Source organism: Entelurus aequoreus, linkage group LG15, assembly GCF_033978785.1.
Source record: "Entelurus aequoreus isolate RoL-2023_Sb linkage group LG15, RoL_Eaeq_v1.1, whole genome shotgun sequence".
NCBI classification, from domain to species: domain Eukaryota; kingdom Metazoa; phylum Chordata; class Actinopteri; order Syngnathiformes; family Syngnathidae; genus Entelurus; species Entelurus aequoreus.
This window is the reverse complement of record NC_084745.1, coordinates 18,688,087-18,708,350: the sequence shown is the minus strand read 5'-3', so window position 1 is coordinate 18,708,350 and position 20,264 is coordinate 18,688,087. Positions and strand designations below refer to the sequence as shown.

The following is a 20,264-nucleotide window of genomic DNA, read 5'->3' as shown; positions in this document are numbered from 1 at the left end:
TGAAGCCGATACGAAAAAGCTCTGTTTTCATTTCATAATTCCACAGTATTCTGGACATCTGTGTTCGTGAATCTGTTTCAATCATGTTCATTGCATTATGGAGAAGGAAGCCGAGCAAGCAAAGAAGAAAGTTGTCGGTGCGAAATGGACGTATTTTTCGAACGTAGTCAGCCACAACAGTACACAGCCGGCGCTTCTTTGTTTACATTCCCGAAAGATGCAGTCAAGATGGAAGAACTCGGATAACAGCGACTCTAACCAGGAGGACTTTTGATTTGGATACACAGACGCCTGTAGAGAACTGGGACAACACAGACTCTTACCAGGATTACTTTGATTTGGATGACAAAGACGCAGACGTGCTACTGTGAGTATGCAGCTTTGGCTTTTTTTTGCGTATGTACGTAACTTTTTTAAAATATATAAGCTTTATGAACCTTGGGTTAGGTGAACGGTCTTTTGGGCTGAGTGATTGTGTGTGTTGATCAGGTGTTTGAATTGTATTGGCGTGTTCTATGGAGCTAGGAGCTAGCAGAGGAGCTAGGAGCTAGCATAACAAACACGCAGGTGTTATTATGCAGAATTAATTTGTGGCATATTAAATATAAGCCTGGTTGTGTTGTGGCTAATAGAGTATATATATGTCTTGTGTTTATTTACTGTTGTAGTCATTCCCAGCTGAATATCAGGTACCGTGAGTATGCAGCCTTGGCTGCTAAACATTCGATAACTTGACCGTATGTGCGCGTCACGTACGTAACTTTTTAAAAATATATAAGCTTTATGAACCTTGGGTTAGGTAAACGGTCTTTTGGGCTGAGTGATTGTGTGTGTTGATCAGGTGTTTGAATTGTATTGGCGTGTTCTATGGAGCTAGGAGCTAGCAGAGGAGCTAGGAGCTAGCATAACAAACACGCAGGTGTTTTTATGCAGGATTAATTTGTGGCATATTAAATATAAGCCTGTTTGTGTTGTGGCTAATAGAGTATATATATGTCTTGTGTTTATTTACTGTTGTAGTCATTCCCAGCTGAATATCAGGTCACCCCCGGCTCTCACAGCATCTTCCCTATCTGAATAGCTTCAACTCCCCACTAGTCCTTCACTTGCACTTTACTCATCCACAAATCTTTCATCCTCGCTCAAATTAATGGGGAAATTGTCGCTTTCTCGGTCCGAATCTCTCTCACTTCATGCGGCCATCATTGTAAACAATAGGGAACTTTGCGTAAATGTTCAACTGACTACGTCACGCTACTTCCGGTAGGTGCAAGCCTTTTTTTTATCAGATACCAAAAGTTGCAATCTTTATCGTCGTTGTTCTATACTAAATCCTTTCAGCAAAAATATGGCAATATCGCGAAATGATCAAGTATGACACATAGAATAGATCTGCTATCCCCGTTTAAATAAAAAAAATTCATTTCAGTAGGCCTTTAACAGCAGACATAGGCTCATGCAGTTTAAAGTGATTCATCGTTTTTATTACTCAAAAGTCTTATTACACAAATTTTATCCTGATACATCTCCACTTTGTGATTAATGTAAATCTGCTGAAAGATCACCGACTCATTCGTTTTGGGAATGTCCAATTATTCAATCATTTTGGTCCAGCATCTTCTTCTTTTACTCGGAGGTATATCAGAGAAAACTTGTCCCTGACAGTGATATAATCTTCTTTAGGTGGTCTTCAGAAACACAAAAACTTCCAAAATATATTACAGCTGTGTTGCTTCTCGGTACGGTCTTGGCCAAAAGACTAATTCTCAAAGATTGGAAAACCCCATTTGCACCCAACTTCAGGAACTGGTTAAATGAACTTGAAAAAAATAAGATTTATAAACTCTACAAATATGAATAAGTGGGAACTAACCTGGAAACCTTTACTGACATATATTGAATCATAACTTATCGATATATTTTTTTAAATGCCATATTTTTTTGTAGTTGTATTCCTTTTTTATTATTGTTATTATATTTTGTATTGATACCACACTACTATTGCTTTTTTGTGTCACTTTTGATATGGTTTTATCACGGTTTACTTGCTTTTTTTTTGTGTGACTTTTTAATTTGTATTTTTTTGCATCTAATCAAGCCCTGTGACTTTCTTTTTCTTTTTTAAGTGTGAACGGTGCAGAGGTCCTCGGGAGGTGATTTTGTGATCACTTCCTGAGGATCCTTGATGCCGAGGAATATTCATCCATCTTGCTATAGTCTGGATAGCCTGCTGATCCTGAGCCAGAGCAGGATGGATGGATATATATATACAATATCTGGGTATTTTTTCTAATAATGTCTATACTGTAAACCTTGAGTTGTTCAAGTTCAAGTGCACCTCTCTCCTCAAGTGTGCATGTGAGTGTGTATGAGTGGATGTGTGCCTGTATGAAGGGTCTGCGTGAGCAAAGTATGACTGTCAAATGTGATTTTAACTGTAAAATTCAATAAAATATATTGGCAAAAAAAAAGAAGAATCGCTTTTTACAAACATTGGGTGCCAGTTCTATAATTAACTACATTCCTCCATAAAATAGATTAACAGCTGTGATACATTTATCCTCCCAGTCTCTGAGCCAATTTAAATCTAGGCTAAAAACATATTTTTACTCCCTGGTGTTCAAATCCGGTTATACAGGATTTCTTGGTTGTTTTTATTTTTTGTTTTATCCTTTTTTATTTATTTGTTACATTTTAGTATTTTAGGTGATATATTCTGCGCTTCTTTTAAGGTATATTTTACTACTGTATTTTATTCATCCTTCCGTGTTGCCAAGTAAATGTGACACTCTGAGCCCATTTTGTTATGTCTGTACAGCACTTGGGCCAAAATGTGCTATATAAATAAATAAATGAACTGAACATTTCATCAAAGAAAACTGGTTTTGTTGAATACAATTCTACCCAAACATTTACTAAAGTCAAATACAAATAAGGCAACAAGAGACGTATCCAACACTTCTCCTTTCTAAAGTTGATATGTACAGCAGATACGATCATCTACATCAACAATATGATTTGCCTGAATGGCTGGACAAGACAAATAAAAAAAAACCAACCAAAAAATACACTTTTTTTTAATCGATTGTGAATCGTTACAAATAAGAATCGCGGTTCATTCGAAAATCTAATTTTTTGAGACCCCTACAGCTACATTTGTTTCCATATACAGTACTGTAAAATAGAGGCAGATAAAACCGCTGTATACATACTTGCTTGAGGGCTTGATTAAAAATGTCAAGGGGTTTCCTACAGCCACAGCAGTTAAAGCCAAGGGTTTTTTGCAAATTAAGATACCGAACGGCCACTATAAGTGGTTAACTGAACAAATGTTAGATAACTTAGTCAACAAAATACAATGATTAATTCGCCTTTTTAACCTGTGTGCAAGTTTAAGATTGACTATACACACACACTGAGGATCTCCTCCTTCCAGAGCAATCAGCATTGATCAAATATTTTAACAACTTCAGATCTATCTGTTCATATACGTTTCTATTATTTAAAAAAAAAAAGTTTATGGTCTTATTGTCATAAAAGCAACAGGTTTTTTTTACAATGGCAAAATTGTCAATAGTTCTACAAATAAATTGCAGAGTGGAATATGTGAGATTATGCAATTACAGCCTTGGATAGGTCAATAATTCATAACAACATTGATTTCGTAAAGCTCTCAGGTTTGAGGACAATAACATGTGCTATTCTATTTTGAGAGAGTTTATTGAGTCTACATAAGTCTTTTATAAATATCTGCAATGTTATATATAACTGCCCAAAATCTTTTTCATTGTATTTCAGCGGCTTAATGGCAGTTTAACAAATTGTTATGCTCATCAAAGCTCATAGTTTTCTGGCGCTATCTGGTGGTTTAGGGCCACAATGACACCAAATAAATATTTTATTGTTTTTCAATCAACAAGAATGAGAATCATCGAGTTTTCATGGAAAAACATAGTCATATACCAGGATTACAGTCCCTTAAAAAATAGCAGTTATTATGGGAGTCAATGGGGGTGTTCTTAAAGGCCTACTGAAATGAATTTTTTTTTATTTAAACGGGGATAGCAGATTATTCTATGTGTCATACTTGATCATTTCGCGATATTGCCATATTTTTGCTGAAAGGATTAGTATAGAACAACAACGATAAAGATCGCAACTTTTGGTATCTGACAAAAGAAAGCCCTTGCCCCTACCGGAAGGAGCGTGACGTAGTCAGCTGAACATTTCCGCAAAGTTCCCTATTGTTTACAGTGATGGCGGCCAGAAGTAAGAGCGATTCGGACCGAGAAAGCGACGATTTCCCCATTAATTTGAGCGAGGATGAAAGATTTGTGGATGAGGTACGTTAGAGTGCAGGTCAAGACATATCTTTTTTCGCTCTGACCGTAACTAGGTACAAGCTGGCTCATTGGATTCCACACTCTCTCCTTTTTCTATTGTGGATCACGGATTTGTATTTTTAAACCACTATATACTATATCCTCTTGAAAATGAGAGTCGAGAACGCGAAATGGACATTCACAGTGACTTTTATCTCCACGGACAATACATCGGTGAAACACTTTAGCTACGAGCTAAACGTGATAGCATCGTGCTTTAACTGCATATAGAAACAAAAAAAATAAACCCCTGACTGGAAGGATAGATAGAAAATCAACAATACTATTAAACCGTGGACATGTAATACACGGTTAATGCTTTCCAGGCTGGCGAAGGTTAACAATGCTGTGCTAACGACGCCATTGAAGCTAACTTAGCAACCGGACCTCACAGAGCTTATGCTAAAAACATTAGCTCTCCACCTACGCCAGCCAGCCCTCATCTGCTCATCAACACCCATGCCTCACCTGCGTTCCAGCGATCGACGGTGCGACGAAGGACTTCACCCGATTACAGATGCGGTGGCGGCCCAGAGAGGTAGGAAGCCAAAGTGAGGTCGCCGTCTAGCGCGTCTGCTCTCCAACAAAGTCCTCCGGTTGTGTTGCTGTAGTCCGCTGCTAATACACCGATCCCCCTACAACTTTCTTCTTTGCAGCCTTCATTGTTCATTAAACAAATTGCAAAAGATTCACCAACACAGATGTCCAGAATACTATGGAATTATGAAATGAAAACAGAGCTTTTTGTATAGGATTCTATGGGGTACCAATACTTCCGTTTAACTGACTACGTCACGCGCATACGTCATCATACCGAGACGTTTCAGCCGGATATTTCCCGGGAAATTTTAATTGCACTTTATAAGTTAACCCGGCCCTATTGGCATGTGTTGCAATGTTAGATTTCATCATTGATATATAAACTATCAGACTGCGTGGGTCGGTAGTAGTGGGTTTCTGTAGGCCTTTAAGAGAAAGTGTGTATACTTTATGTTTGTATCCTATTCTAAGAATGTTGCAATCAAAAACACAATACAATCTAAAAAAAAAAAAACTGCCTAGAGAAATTTCAGACTCTAACCGGCAAACTAACAATCATATCACATAAGGAACAATTGTAATGCCTGTTTTGGACCATAGGGCTACACACGGGTTAATTTGGCTCACCTGTGGTAATAAACGTGCCCAGTTGATGGAGTTGGCGGTGCTGAGAACTGTACCGTACTCCACAGCGAGGTGCCCGGTCAGGCCGGACTCACCGAACATCCCTCTTGATGCTTCTCTGGCAGAAATCAAAGTCAGAGCGCACGCTGACCGCCTTGGCGTTGCTCTGGTTGGCGCTAGTCATCTGCAGCTTCTGGATTTCGCTCACGCCCTCCTCGGGGAAGAAGACCAGCACTCCCGTCCGGCGTCTATCGGCGCCGCGCAGGCTGCAAAGCCGCTGAGCACGGCGCTTTCCTGTTGTCGCCGGACGTGGCGACCAGGATGAGATAGTTGCACATGGGCGGGAGGCAGTGGGCGAAGAGTTGGGGCATCAGCTGCAAGCGAGGTCTTTGAATGAAGGCGGTGGGGCCGTGGAATAGCTCTTGGATGTACGTATTGTGGATCAGGTGCTTCACAGGTGCACACCTCCTCACTGGAAAAGTTGGACGCGTTAGGCCTTGTAGATCATTTCTCCTCAGATCCAAAGCCGAGACATCCAACGGGTGGATGCACTTCTCAAGTAGCACCAGTGCTTGCTCTTGATAGGTCATATCAACCAGTCTCAACCACTCACCGAGCACCCATTTTTGGAAAGCCATTCTTGGGTACATAGAGACCGCCATTTGAGGCCAGACCCTCCACCACCACGTCACTGAAGCGTGTTGTCTCACTGGACGACCTCTCACCGTCACTCCTGGTGGACACATAGGTCTCTGCGCATGGTTGTGGTATCTCTCCACAGCCTGCAGCACCTTCTCCGCTACTTCCTCCGCCGTGTCCCCTCGGCCACACAGCACCCGCACGTCCAGCCATTTCTCATAGAACTGCTTCCTGTAGCGCAGAATGTCCCAATGGACAGCCCCGCCTCCTGGCCCACTATCCTGTCCACCTTCATTATGTGCAATCGCTGCAGGATCTCCTCGCTGTCCACATCCAGGTAGATGACCACGCCGCTTCCTTTCACGTGCTGCATGGCCTCAGTGTGAAGAGGGTTGGAGCCTGTGAGGGAAACCACACATCCAGAAGCTGAGAAGTTACACAACGCCTGACCCTCTTCCTGCAGGAATCGCTCTCCACCGACTGCAACCAGCTTGGACGCGACGGGCATCTTCCATGTTGTCTCTAAGACATCATCATCTACATCAACAGCAGGAAGTCCAAGTCTGCAGGCTACTATCCTCCCCACTGTGGTCTTCCCTGCTCCAGGTGGGCCCATAAGTAGGATGTTCTTCTCTACCAGACATCAGAGCAGCAGTGGAAAGCCATGACTTTGGTTTGGGAGCCAGACTCAGGCTGCATCGGACTGCTCTTAGCGCCAGGTGGCTTGCACTTAGCAAACCCATGTTGTCCTGAAAAGACAAAAAAAAAAGTTACCTTGAATAAATATGACTTGTTCTGACCAAACAACTATTAATCAAATCACTATCACAGATGTGACGAACGTTAAAAATTAATTCACAGATGCGAGCTGTTTGTTTGGGAGTAGAGATGTCCGATAATGGCTTTTTTGCCGATATCCGACGTTCCGATATTGTCCAACTCTTAATTACCGATTCCGATATAAACCGATACCGATATATACAGTCATGGAATTAACACATTATTATACCTATTTTTGTTGTGATGCCCCGCTGGATGCATTAAACAATGTAACAAGGTTTTCCAAAATAAATCAACTCAAGTTATGGAAAAAAATGCCAACATGGCACTGCCATATTTATTATTGAAGTCACAAAGTGCATTATTTTTTTTAACATGCCTCAAAACAGCAGCTTGAATTTGGGACATGCTCTCCCTTAGATAATCCTGATACCCACCTACAACTACGGGAAATACTATACTTTGACTTTCACAAAGTGCATCATTTTTTTATTTTTCTTAAACATGCCTCAAAAGAACAGCTACAAAAACAATGAAGGCACACAGCTTCAGTCCAAGTATATTAGAGTAATAAAATAAACACTAACATAGTCCTCATTAGTGCAAGACTGCCTGGCATACTGTATAACAGGAAATTATAAACTGGCTCAATCTGAACAGCCGATATGGGCATCTACATCAACTATATGATTTGCTTGAGGAGCTGGACAGGACAAAAATAAAATAAAATAAAATAATAATAATATAAAAAAATTAAACATTTTTTTAAACCGATACCGATAATTTCCGATATTACATTTAAAGCATTTATCGGCCGATAATATCGGCAGTCCCGAAATTATCGGACATCTTCTATTTGGGAGCCATTTTTTAATGCAGATGCAGATGCAGATGCAGATGCAGCGTAGACATTGTTTACTCTAGTTGAATGTGTGCTATCTGCATTCTATAAATCAGAGGTGTCCAAAGTGTGACCTGGGGGCGATTTGCGGCCCGCAGCTCGAGTTTTGTTGGCCCGCAGTATATTGTTGAATTAAAATGTTAAAAAAAACAAGTAAAAAGCGGTAGAAAATGGAAGGATGGAAGTTAACAATGCAAGAAAAAAGAGCAAAATGACAATGTAATGGGAAAAGCTTAAATGTTGAGACTAGGGGGGTGTCCCGATATGATATTGATATCTGATATCGATCCGATACAAGCAAAATATCAAGTTTATATTAGTGTAATCGTAGCACCTGGGATAGGTTGATTGCAACACTAAATTGGCCCTAGTGTGTGAATGTGAGGCCCTGTGTTGGCCCTGTGATGAGTGGCGACTTGTCCAGGGTGTACCCCGCCTTCCGCCTGAATGCAGCTGAGATAGGCTCCAGCACCCCCCGCCACCCCGAAAGGGATCAGCGGTAGAAAATGGATGGATGGGTATTAGTGTCCTTAATTGACAACAGCTAAGCACACAATAAAACACAAGCTAGACATACATGAAAATAGTCCTACAATAAACAATATTGCAGTCTAAAACACAACATCTGTCAATATAAACAGGTACTAAATAGAGGTTCAAAGTCTCCAAGGCAGTAGAGTATTCAAATTGCATCCAGTAACAAATGTGTGCGCATCACTCCACTTACTACGTCATGAGCTTAATAAATTATTGTGATCACTATAGGTGTAGTCACAATAAATAATTACAAATAATAATAATAAAAAATTTAAAAAATAAAATAAAAAAAACAATTACCACTCCACGTCAACTGAAAGACCGCATAAGTCTATTCCAGACGAATAATAATAAATTGATAAGTGTACCTACCATTTTTCTCTGTTGACTTATTTCACTTTTTTTTTTTTTAACATGAATTGATTAACGTGGACCCCGACTTAAACAAGTTGAAAAACTTATTCGGGTGTTACCATTTAGTGGTCAATTGTACGGAATATGTACTGTACTGTGCAATCTACTAATAAAAGTTTCAATCAATCAATCAATCACTTGATCAAGCCTTTTCTATCTAACATACCAAACTACAAAATAATAGAAGTACGTATCAAATGGTGCGGATATCCTATTGGATTACTATCCGTGATATTGTCACATATAATACAAAGCTGACACAATGTTATTACTTTGAATAAAAAACATTTCTGTTTTTAGCATTTTTTTCCCCATCCATCTATCTATTTTCTACCGCTTATTCCCTTTGGGGTCGCGGGGGGCGCTGGAGCCTATCTCAGCTACAATCGGGCGGAAGGCGGGGTACACCCTGGACAAGTCGCCACCTCATCACAGGGCCAACACAGATAGACAGACAACATTCACACTCACATTCACACACTAGGGCCAATTTAGTGTTGCCAATCAACCTATCCCCAGGTGCATGTCTTTTACAGCAGTGTTTTTCAACCACTGTGCCGCGGCACACTAGTGTGCCGTGAGATACAGTCTGGTGTGCCATGGGAGATTATCTAATTTCACCTATTTGGGTTAACATTTTTTTTTGCAAACCAGTAATTATAGTCTGCAAACGATGTGTTGTTGTTGAGTGTCTGTTCTGTCTAGCGCCCGGCAGAGTAACCGTGTAATACGCTTCCATATCAGTAGGTGGCAGCCAGTAGCTAATTGCTTTGTAGATGTCGGAAACAGCGGGAGGCAGCATGCAGGTAAAAAGGTGTCTAATGCTTAAACCAAAAATAAACAAAAGAAGAGTGCCCCTAAGAAAAGGCATTGAAGCTTAGTGAAGGCTATGCAGAACGAAACTAAAACTGAACTGGCTACAAAGTCAACAAAAACAGAATGCTGGACGACACCAAAGACTTACTGTGGAGCAAAGACGACATCCACAATGTACATCCGAACATGACATGACAATCAACAATGTCCCCACAAAGAAGGATAAAAACAACTGAAATATTCTTGATTGCTAAAACAAAGTAGATGCGGGAAATATCGCTCAAAGGAAGACATGAAACTGCTACAGGAAAATACCAAAAAAAGAGAAAAAGCCACCAAAATAGGAGCGCAAGACAAGAACTAAAACACTACACACAGGAAAACAACTAAAAACTCAAAATAAGTCACGGCGTGATGTGACAGGTGGTGACAGTACACCTACTTTGAGACAAGAGCTATATTGATGCATGCTTGGTTATGGTTTAAAGTCATATCCAACAATTGCGACAACGACTTTTTACTGTCAACTGAGTTTTGTTTTTTAATGATTTCTGCTGGTGGTGTGCCTCCGCATTTTTCCAACGCAAAAAATATGCCTTGGCTCAAAAAAGGTTGAAAAACACTGTTTTACAGAATAAAAACATGTCAAAATGATCCTGCATGCTTTGACTTTTCGGTATGCACCTAGAAAAAGTAGAAAAAGTGTGGACACCCCTGTTTAATGCTCTGTTAATTGTTACCCCCAAATTACCCTAAAATCTGTTGATTTTCAATAACTCCTAACAGTAGCTCCTTGAATTCCTTCTAAGTCTATAACAAGATCTGATAGCTCAGTTACAGCTCTTTTTATTACCAAATATGTGTTATATGTGTTTTATGTTGCACGATTGCACCAAGAAAATTCCTAGTTTGTGAACCCGTTCTCAAACAATGGCAATAAAACTATTCTGATTCTGATTCTGATTTTAGGGTAATTTGTATTTGCTTTTTCAATGTGTATTTTACTTCTGTTTTAAATGTTATTTTTTAGTCTGTCCTTTGCCTGTATTTCTATGTGGTGTACAGCCCTTTGTTCTTCAACTGTGGTTGTTTTTAAAGGGCTTTATAAATAAAGTTGGTATGGTATGGTATGGTTACAAAGCTTTTAGGTGAGGAAACATTCAAAAAAATAGTGTGGCATGGGGATATGGCATTGGCGTTGTTAGGCCTATTTTAGGGGGGCTCAAGCCCCCCTAAAATGTTCTTAAGCCCCCCTAAATAATTTGGTGATAAAAAACAAAAACAAAACAAAAAAACTTTTTTTTTTTTTTTAACAAATACATGCCGACATATTCATTATAAAGTGGCCCGAATATGAGTTTAAATAAATAATCATATAACCTGTCATTATTCACTCAGTTTCCCCTCACTTCATAGTCTAAGGTAGAGAGCCCCTTTAGTGCGTCGGTATCCAATCCAGTCCACTAGTTCATATAAAAAATGCCCACATCACTCAAAATCCAGTCCGCATTTTCTCTGCGACCTTGCTTGCGGTCTGGCAGGTGTACAAAGCACATTAGCACACAGCACTGCAGAACAAGAACCTTGTGTCTGCAATTGTAAATAATTTAGTTTTTAAGTTTTGTGTTTCTTGTAGAATCTATATAAAGTAATATACATTTGCCTATTGTTAAAATAATGAAAACAACATCATTAAATATATTTGTTTTATTGTATTGTTACATTAATAGCTGTTGTATTATTATAGGATGGCTTGTTAAACATTTCATAGGATTTTCAGAGGGTGGAAAAACCAAGATATTTAATATATAATGTAGAATGAATAAATACATAAAAATAAAAATTAAAAAAATGGTTAAAAGCCATCGTCCCGGGGAGCATGTAATTTCGTCCCGTGCATTTTTTTTAACGTCCCCGGGACGACGGGACTACTTTAATCTCAAGCCCTGGAAGTTACATTTTATTGTTTGCATTATTTGTTTTAGCATTGCACTTTGAAGATGGTCCCTCAGCTCTTTGACAGCTATGGCTCTTTTTCAGATCAGCAGACTATCCATCCATCCATTTTCTGCCGCTTATCCCTTTTGGGGTCGCGGGGGGTGCTGGAGCCTATCTCAGCTACAATCGGGCGGAAGGCGGGGTACACCCTGGACCAGTCGCCACCTCATCGCAGGGCCAACACAGATAGACAGACAACATTCACACTCACATTCACACACTAGGGCCAATTTAGTGTTGCCAATCAACCTATCCCCAGGTGCATGTCTTTGGAAGTGGGACTAAGTCTTTTTTATTTACAGTGTATATAAATGTTTCTCATTTCTATTCAGACTTCCATATATATTTAATTTCCTTAACGGCTTGCCATAATATATATATAAATATATTATATACAAGCCAAATTATCCCGATCCAGATATTACTTTAATTCAAGTAATTAAGTAATATTTCCAGGGCTTGAATTTACAACCATTTTAGTCACATATGTGCCCAAAATGTAATATGTGCAACTTCAAAATATTTGGGAACAAACAATTATTGTATTGTGAGCGAAAGTTGTGGCATTAGCCTCTATGTTGTGAATTAAAGGCCTACTGAAACCCACTACTACCGACCACGCAGTCTGATAGTTTATATATCAATGATGAAATCTTAACATTGCAACACATGCCAATACGGCCGGGTTAACTTATAAAGTGCAATTTAAAATTTCCCGGGAAACTTCCGGCTGAAAACGTTTCGGTACGATGACGTTTGCACGTGACGTCACGGGTTGAAGCAGATATTTTGGAATAGCACGGTGGCCAGCTTAAGTCGTCTGTTTTCACCACATAATTCCACAGTATTCTGGACATCTGTGTTGGTGAATCTTTTGCAATTTGTTCAATTAACAATGGAGACTGCAAAAAAGAAAGCTGTAGGTGGGTATGGTGTATTAGCGGCTGGCTACAGCAACACAACCAGGACTTTGAGTTGGATAGCAGACGCGCTACCATGAGTACAGCTTTGGCTTCCAAACATTTGATCGCTTGCCCGTACGTGCGTGCATGTCACGTACGTAACTTTGGGGAAATATATGTTTCTTGCCGACTCTGATGGCGGCCGGGGTGTCGTCGAAAGCTACAACGCCGTCCGCCGCCGCGCCGCTGTCCTCACCTGTCTTGGTTGACTTCCTCTGTCTCCGGGCCGCCGACCGCAACGATCATCGCGGTGAAGTCCTTCGTCGCGCCGTTGATCGCTGGAACGCAGGTGAGCACGGGTGTTGGGATGAGCAGATGAGGGCTGGTGTAGGTGGAGAGCTAATGTTTTTAGCATAGCTCTGTCGAGGTCCCGTAGCTAAGTTAGCTTCAATGGCATCGTTAGCAACAGCATTGCTAGGCTTCGCCAGGCGGCACAGCATTGACCGTGTGGTTACAGGTCCAGGGTTAGGTAGTATTGTTGATCTTCTGTCTATCCTTCCAGTCAGGGGCTTATTTATTCTGTTTCTATATGCAGTTAAGCACGATGCTATCATGTTAGCTCCGTGGCTAAAGTACTTCGCCGATGTATTGTCGTGGAGATAAAAGTCACTGTGAATGACCATTTCGCGTTCTCGACTCTCATTTTCAAGAGGATATAGTATCCGAGGTGGTTTAAAATACAAATCTGTGATCCACAATAGAAAAAGGAGAGAGTGTGGAATCCAATGAGCCCTTGTACCTAAGTTACGGTTAGAGCCAAAAAAGATACGTCCTGCACTGCACTCTAATCCTTCACTCTCACTTTCCTCATCCACGAATCTTTCATCCTGGCTCAAATTAATGGGGTAATCGTTGCTTTCTCGGTCAGAATCGCTCTCGCTGCTGGTGTAAACAATGTGCAAATGTGAGGAGCCCTTCAACATGTGACGTCACGCTACTTCCGGTACAGGCAAGGCTTTTTTATCAGCGACCAAAAGTTGCGAACTTTATCGTCGATGTTCTCTACTAAAGCTTTTCAGCAAAAATAAGGCAATATCGCGAAATGATCAAGTATGACACATAGAATGGATCTGCTATCCCCGTTTAAATAAGAAAATTTAATTTCAGTAGGCCTTTAAAAACATAGAGGCTAATGCCATGATTTTCATTGTGTTTCAGTGTATCTTGAAGGATCATGCAAGTAATTGTTTCTTGTTGGTGCTGTAAACAAAATGTCACTGTGCAAACCCATGTTTGTAGTTGTACTGAACACAGATTGAAACTAAACCGATTGAAATAATAATAATAACAATGAAAAATTTCAAAGTCTTTGTTAGCCGTTTGTGAAGTTTTGTGCTTGTGCGCTACGTTCGCTCGCATCCTGCATCTCCTGGGGGCTAAGCCCCCCTGTCCTTAAGAGCTAGTGACGCCCCTGGGATATGGTATCACTTTTTGGAATGTTTACAATGAAAACACATCAAAGTAAGTAAAGCCCAGTGATGCTGGGGTAAACTTAAATCATGCTGATCCACATCTTATCTTACAACTGCTACCTGGGATTGTTTCCTTAATCAAACAGTTTAAAAGCGTAGTATAATAACGAGCCACTTTTTTTGAACGACTCTTTAAAAAGAACGGCTCCTCAACATCCGGCTCCTTTCAAAGAGTCACAAATCCCATTTATAAAGTCTAAGTATAATAATATTGACTCTGTTACGTAAGTAAGTGATTTAATGCACAGCGGCTACTAGTTAACTCACTTCGCACACAACGTCCATGCAGTGTAGTCTAATGTGTACTTTAATGAACGTATACTTACCTGAACTTTTTTTTGTCCGCACGAACGACCAATTATGCTTTAGTAGTAAATAAAACATTGGTTTTGTGGCATAGTGGAGGCTGCCATGTCGGTAATGTCAAAACAACTACGGCGCGCCCACAAAGACAAAATTAGGACCTTCGGTATTGGAAAACCCATGGACAAATAGTAAACATTATAAAAATACAGATTTTTTTTATCTAATGTATACATAAAAATATTGAAATCAAGCTTTTTTTTATTTGACTCGATGTTCTAACTTCATGAGAACTTTGAATATATGTATATGGAATTTGGGACACAATGCTACGTCACGCTGCATTCAGAGTCATCGTAAAAAAGTACATGTCGTCTTTAACATCCACATTACAACTCAATTCCTAGTAAAATACTTATAAATGAAGAAATTATAATTTCAACCGAAGGACGTACGATCTCGACACGTGTAGATATCTTAAAAAAACAACCCAATATATTTAACGGTGTACAAATTAACGACCGTACGTGAAAGCAACACGTGGTCAATGGAGGTTACCTAGCAACAAGTCAAAGCAAAAATGCCCGGGGAACATTCTAGCTAACGTTAGGTTGGCTAATATTAGATATTCAACAACTTTTAAACCATACAAAGAGACATTGTAAACATGGAAGACACTGAGTACCCCGAAGAGAGCATCTATAATTTTTTAGCGGAGCAGGTTCACAGTGAAAAAGCAAAAATGTAAGTAAAATATTGTTAGCTAACACATCTCAGTCATTTGTTTTCATGATTGAAATGATTTTCTTTAGGTACACGTCTAAGTACAGGCCCAGACTTATCCTTGAGGAGAGGTTGAGCAAGAGTACAATGAAAACGATGGGACCGGCAAAAGTTGATGTCCCGTCTCCGGATAAATACCTCAAGAAGCATTCCAAAGAAGTACAACTGCCTGAAAGTGAGTTTTTCTAACCGTGATAAATACATTTTTGTTTCATCTGACATCACATGGACAAAGATAACACCTTTTGGAGGAAAGTTCTGTGGTCAGATGAAACAAACATTGAGCTGTTTGGCCACAATACCCAGCAATATGTTTGGAGGAGAAAAGGTGAGGCCTTTAATCCCAGGAACACCATGCCTACCGTCAAGCATGGTGGTGGTAGTATTATGCTCTGGGCCTGTTTTGCTGCCAATGGAACTGGTGCTTTACAGAGAGTAAATGGGACAATGAAAAAGGAGGATTACTTCCAAATCCTTCAGGACAACCTAAAATCATCAGCCCGGAGGTTGGGTCTTGGGCACAGTTGGGTGTTCCAACAGGACAATGACCCCAAACACACGTCAAAAGTGTTAAAGGAATGGCTAAATCAGGCTAGAATTAAGGTTTTCGAATGGCCTTCCCAAAGTCCTGACTTAAACGTGTGGACAATGCTGAAGAAAAAAGTCCATGTCAGAAAACCAACAAATTGAGCTGAATTGCACCAATTTTGTCAAGAGGAGTGGTCAAAAATTCAACCAGAAGCTTGTGGATAGCTACCAAAAGTGCCTTATTGCAGTGAAACTTGCCAAGGGACATGTAAGCAAATATTAACATTGCTGTATGTATACTTTTGACCCAGCAGATTTGGTCACATTTTCAGTAGACCCATAATAAATTCATAAAAGAACCAAACTTCATGAATGTTTTTTGTGACCAACAAGTATGTGCTCCAATCACTCTCTCACAAAAAACTAAGAGTTGTAGAAAGTATTAGAAACTCAAGACAGCCACGACATTATGTTCTTTACAAGTGTATGTAAACTTTTGACCACGACTGTAACTCTCATTTTTAGAAAAAGAGTGTTCTCGCAAGTTCGTCTCAAAAAAACCCCCCGTCCCCTTGAGGACAGAACGCCCGCCTATGGGCGTCCACACTAAGAAGAACTTCATGACGACAACTGTAGCGGCGACCGTGAAACCGCAGCCTGCTTGTGTTGACAGCAGCCGAGGTCACAGGGAGCTCCTTGAAAATTCCGGACTGGTGCCCAAATACAGCAAGAAAAAGGTACTGCAAGGAGACACTTGACATGTAAGAAAAGGCCTACAACCTGTTCTTGGCGTGCAGGATTATGGCGAGGTGCCCGGGTACTTGCAGCATCGCAGTGAGGAGGAGCAGTGCGCCGTGGACGAGTACAACAAGTATCTGTCGGAGCAGATGGATCAGGGGTCCATGACGCAGCTGTCCGATGAGGAGCGGCAGATCAACCTGCAGGTATTTAAAGAGGACATCCGCTTAGACCTCCGTGCAGCGAGAACCTCAAGAGGTATTTTCCCTGCAGCGCCTGAAGAGCAACTGGGCCGAGCTGCATCAGGAGTACCAGCGCCTCCCGGTCCTCATCGACACCATGGCGAGGAAGGCCCGCAAGCTGCAACTGGAGGCGGAGATGAAGCAGCTGGAGAGCGACATTGGCCTCTTCGAGAAGTTCAAGACCATCTACATCGCCAAATAGAATCACGCGTCATAGACTGCCACCTGGTCCTGCACAGTATCGTATATTTTACTACAGTATTTCTTATGGAGAAAAATGGATACACTTTAGAGTAGTCAGTGTACAGCTTGTATAGAAGTGTAGATTTATGTTGCGATCGAGCCGATTCAAGCAAATTCAACTTGGGTTTGTTTCTTGTGTAGACAAAGCATAAACGCTAAAATGTGACAATGTTTCAACTCTTTATTGCTCAAACGGCACAATTTTAGCTCAGACCTACTTCCTGTTCCTGTCTACGGCGCTAAGCCTTCTGGGTAATGAAGTATATAAACATTTACCTGTATTTATCTATTTATTTAAGCTTAGTTTATCCTGGGTAAGTCAATTATGAACAGGCTCCTAATTGACAGAGATGTTGAAGTGTGATGATAATCTCTCACCCTCACAGAAATGCGAGCTCATTTAGCTCATTTTGCAGAGTAATCTTTTGGTACTTGACACATTCTAACTGTTGACATGCTAACATAATTTTTTTTTTTTTTTTTTTTAAACTCATTTAGCAAGTACACTCCTTTCATACATTTTGTTCTATCTGGGTAGTGTGCTATATGTTAGCATTTCAATTAGCCTTCAGCTTTTCAGCATACACATAGTTATATTGAATTGAAACAGTATAGATATTTGTCAGTGAGCTTTAAGTATGTGTTTCTACCCCACAGAGTCATATTTTGGTACTTGACACATGAGAACTGTTGACATCGTTAGCATGCCAGCTTGTTTTAACTAATTTTGTAGCGACACACCTTTCACACAGAGTTATACATTTTGTAAGTTGACGCTATCTAGCGAGCGTGATAACGGTTAGCATTTCGGTTTCCCTTCGGGTTTTCAGTATTTACATGCAATTTAGTTGTATTGATTTAAAACAGTATAGACATTTGACAATTAGCTCTGAGTATGTGTTTTTATCCCCTCATAGTCATATTTTGGCACTTGAAAGCTTGCTAGCTTTTTTTTATTTTAGCTTATTTTGCAGATAAACACCTGTCACACAAACTCATACATTTTGTTATTTGACACTATCTGGTAAGGTTAGCGTGCTAACTGTTAGCATTTCAGTTCACTGTCAGCTTTCCAGCAATCACATTCAAGTTCTACCGAAATTGCATTTTCTAATTACTATTATTATTTAGAATTAATTCAAACAATTCAAAAATTTGACAATGAGGTCTAAGTACCGTATTTTTCGGAGTATAAGTCGCTCCGGAGTATAAGTCGCAACGGCCGAAAATGCATAATAAAGAAGGGAAAAAACATAAGTCGCACTGGAGTATAAGTCGCATTTTTGGGGACATTTATTTGATCAAACCCAACACCAAGAATAGACATTTGAAAGGCAATTTAAAATAAATAAAGAATAGTGAACAACAGGCTGAATAAGTGTACGTTATATGAGGCATAAATAACCAACTGAGAACGTGCCTGGTATGTTAACGTAACATATTATGGTAAGAGTCATTCAAATAAGTATAGCATATAGAACATGCTATACGTTTACCAAACAATCTGTCACTCCTAATCGCTAAATCCCATGAAATCTTATACGTCTAGTCTCTTACGTGAATGAGCTAAATAATATTTTATAATTTACGGTAATGTGTTAATTTCACACATAAGTCGCTCCTGAGTATAAGTCGCACCCCCGGCCAAACTATGAAAAAAACTGCGACTTATAGTCCGAAAAATACGGTACTATTATTATTTATGATTAATTAAAACAGTTCTGAAATTTGACAATGAGGTCTAAGTATGTGCTTTTTGACTTTTAAGTCATTGCGGTGTAAAATGAGTAAAACATCTGTTTTAATTTGTTTTCCCATTTTTGCTGAAACCGTGTGCTTTTTGAGGTAACAAGGAACACTTAAAACATTGATTGCAAATTGATAAAATCACAAGCTGATTTAAAAAAAAAAAAAAAAAGCAACTTTTTCCCCAATTTTCTGAAAAAGCTGCTGCAAATTCAGTCATTTGGATGGATGGAAACTTTATTGTCAATGTACACGAGTGCTGCCGGCAGTTGGGGTTCATGCACTGTGTAAATTTGACAAAGAGGTCCAAGTATGTGCTTTTTAACTTTTAAGTCTGTGTGGCGTGAAACAAGTAAAACATCAATTAAAATGTTTGTTTTCCAATTTGTGTTAAAAAAAAAATCCTGTGCTAAATTATGGATAACAAATTGGATGGATGGAAATTAATAAAATCACATCGCAACTTTTGCCGCAATATTATGAAAAAGCTGCCGTGAATCGGGACATTTTAGGCCGGAACTGTCATGACTAGGTTCTCGGGTTGTGTTTCTCCAGAAGGCAATGGAAAATTGGCGCGTGCAAGACGTGAATTTAAATACATGATTTATTTTTAACACTAATAAACTAAAAAAAAGGAAGCAAACAAATGGCGCGCACAAAGGCGGAAATACAAACTTGACTAAGAAACAAAAGACATGCACGTGGGCACAAAAACTATGAACAAAGAAACAGAAACACTAACTGTGGTCTTAATAAACAAAACTTACTTGGCATGAGAAAAAACATGAAAAAGAGCAGCATGGATCATCAGAGTGGCAGGAGTGTGAATGTGTGAGGACGCCAGGACGAACAACAGAAACAGACAGATTTAAATAGTGACGTGATCAGTGAAAACAGGTGCGTGACTCGAAACGTGAAACAGGTGCGTGACAAGACAGGTGAAAACTAATGGGTGACCATGGAAACCAAACCAAACAAGGAAGTGCAACCAGGAATTAAAAAGAGTCCAAAAAACAAACACATGGCCAAAACAAAAACATAAACAGACATGACAGGAACAATTTCAACAAAAGTCCACGAAATCCTGAAAGAACTGTAATGACACTAATTAGTTACAAGATAATTATGATCGTAGCATCATGGAGTGGGGGTGCACGAGTGCTACCGGCTGTTGCGGTCTATGCACTGTGTAAATTTGACGATGAGTATGCGCTTTTTGACTTTTAAGTCTGTGTGGCGTAAAACGAGTAAAACAGCAGTACAATATTTGTTTCCCGATTTTTGTTGAAATCCTGTGCTTTTTGAGGTTACAAGGAACACTTAAAATATTGATAGAAAATGTATAAAATCACAAGTTGATTAAAAAAAATAAGCCTCAACACATTTTAACTATTGCGGCAATTTTTGAAAAAAGCTGCTGTGAATTCAGGCATTTTAGGCCGCGACAATATAGAGATTATTCAATCTCTATATAAGTGACATTTGTAAAGTTACAAAAGATTTAAAGTTAGTATTATTTGCGGATGATACAACTGCATTTTGTTCAGGATAGAACACACAGAAGATAATACAAATGATAACAGAAAAAATTAACAAATTAAAAAGACGGTTTGACA

At 39.6% G+C, this 20,264-nt stretch overlaps 2 protein-coding genes across 2 annotated transcripts in view; one reads left to right on the top strand and one right to left on the bottom strand.

Annotated features, from left to right (window-relative positions):
* The window catches only part of LOC133629887 (threonine synthase-like 1), a 211,311-nt gene that overhangs the window by 1,581 nt on the left and 189,466 nt on the right, over positions 1–20,264 (bottom strand). The window contains 7 exon segments of the mRNA XM_062020959.1: positions 5,550–5,651; positions 5,653–5,844; positions 5,846–6,157; positions 6,159–6,304; positions 6,307–6,435; positions 6,438–6,934; positions 16,460–16,617. Of these exon segments, the coding sequence (XP_061876943.1) occupies positions 5,550–5,651; positions 5,653–5,844; positions 5,846–6,157; positions 6,159–6,304; positions 6,307–6,435; positions 6,438–6,801 (1,245 nt within the window). The 5' untranslated portion in view covers positions 6,802–6,934; positions 16,460–16,617.
* Positions 14,899–17,132, top strand: enkur (enkurin, TRPC channel interacting protein). Its single transcript, XM_062020960.1, has 5 exons — positions 14,899–15,112; positions 15,181–15,326; positions 16,205–16,416; positions 16,477–16,623; positions 16,691–17,132. Exons 1-5 carry the CDS (start codon positions 15,036–15,038, stop codon positions 16,859–16,861), a joined length of 753 nt encoding a protein of 250 aa, XP_061876944.1. The 5' UTR covers positions 14,899–15,035; the 3' UTR covers positions 16,862–17,132.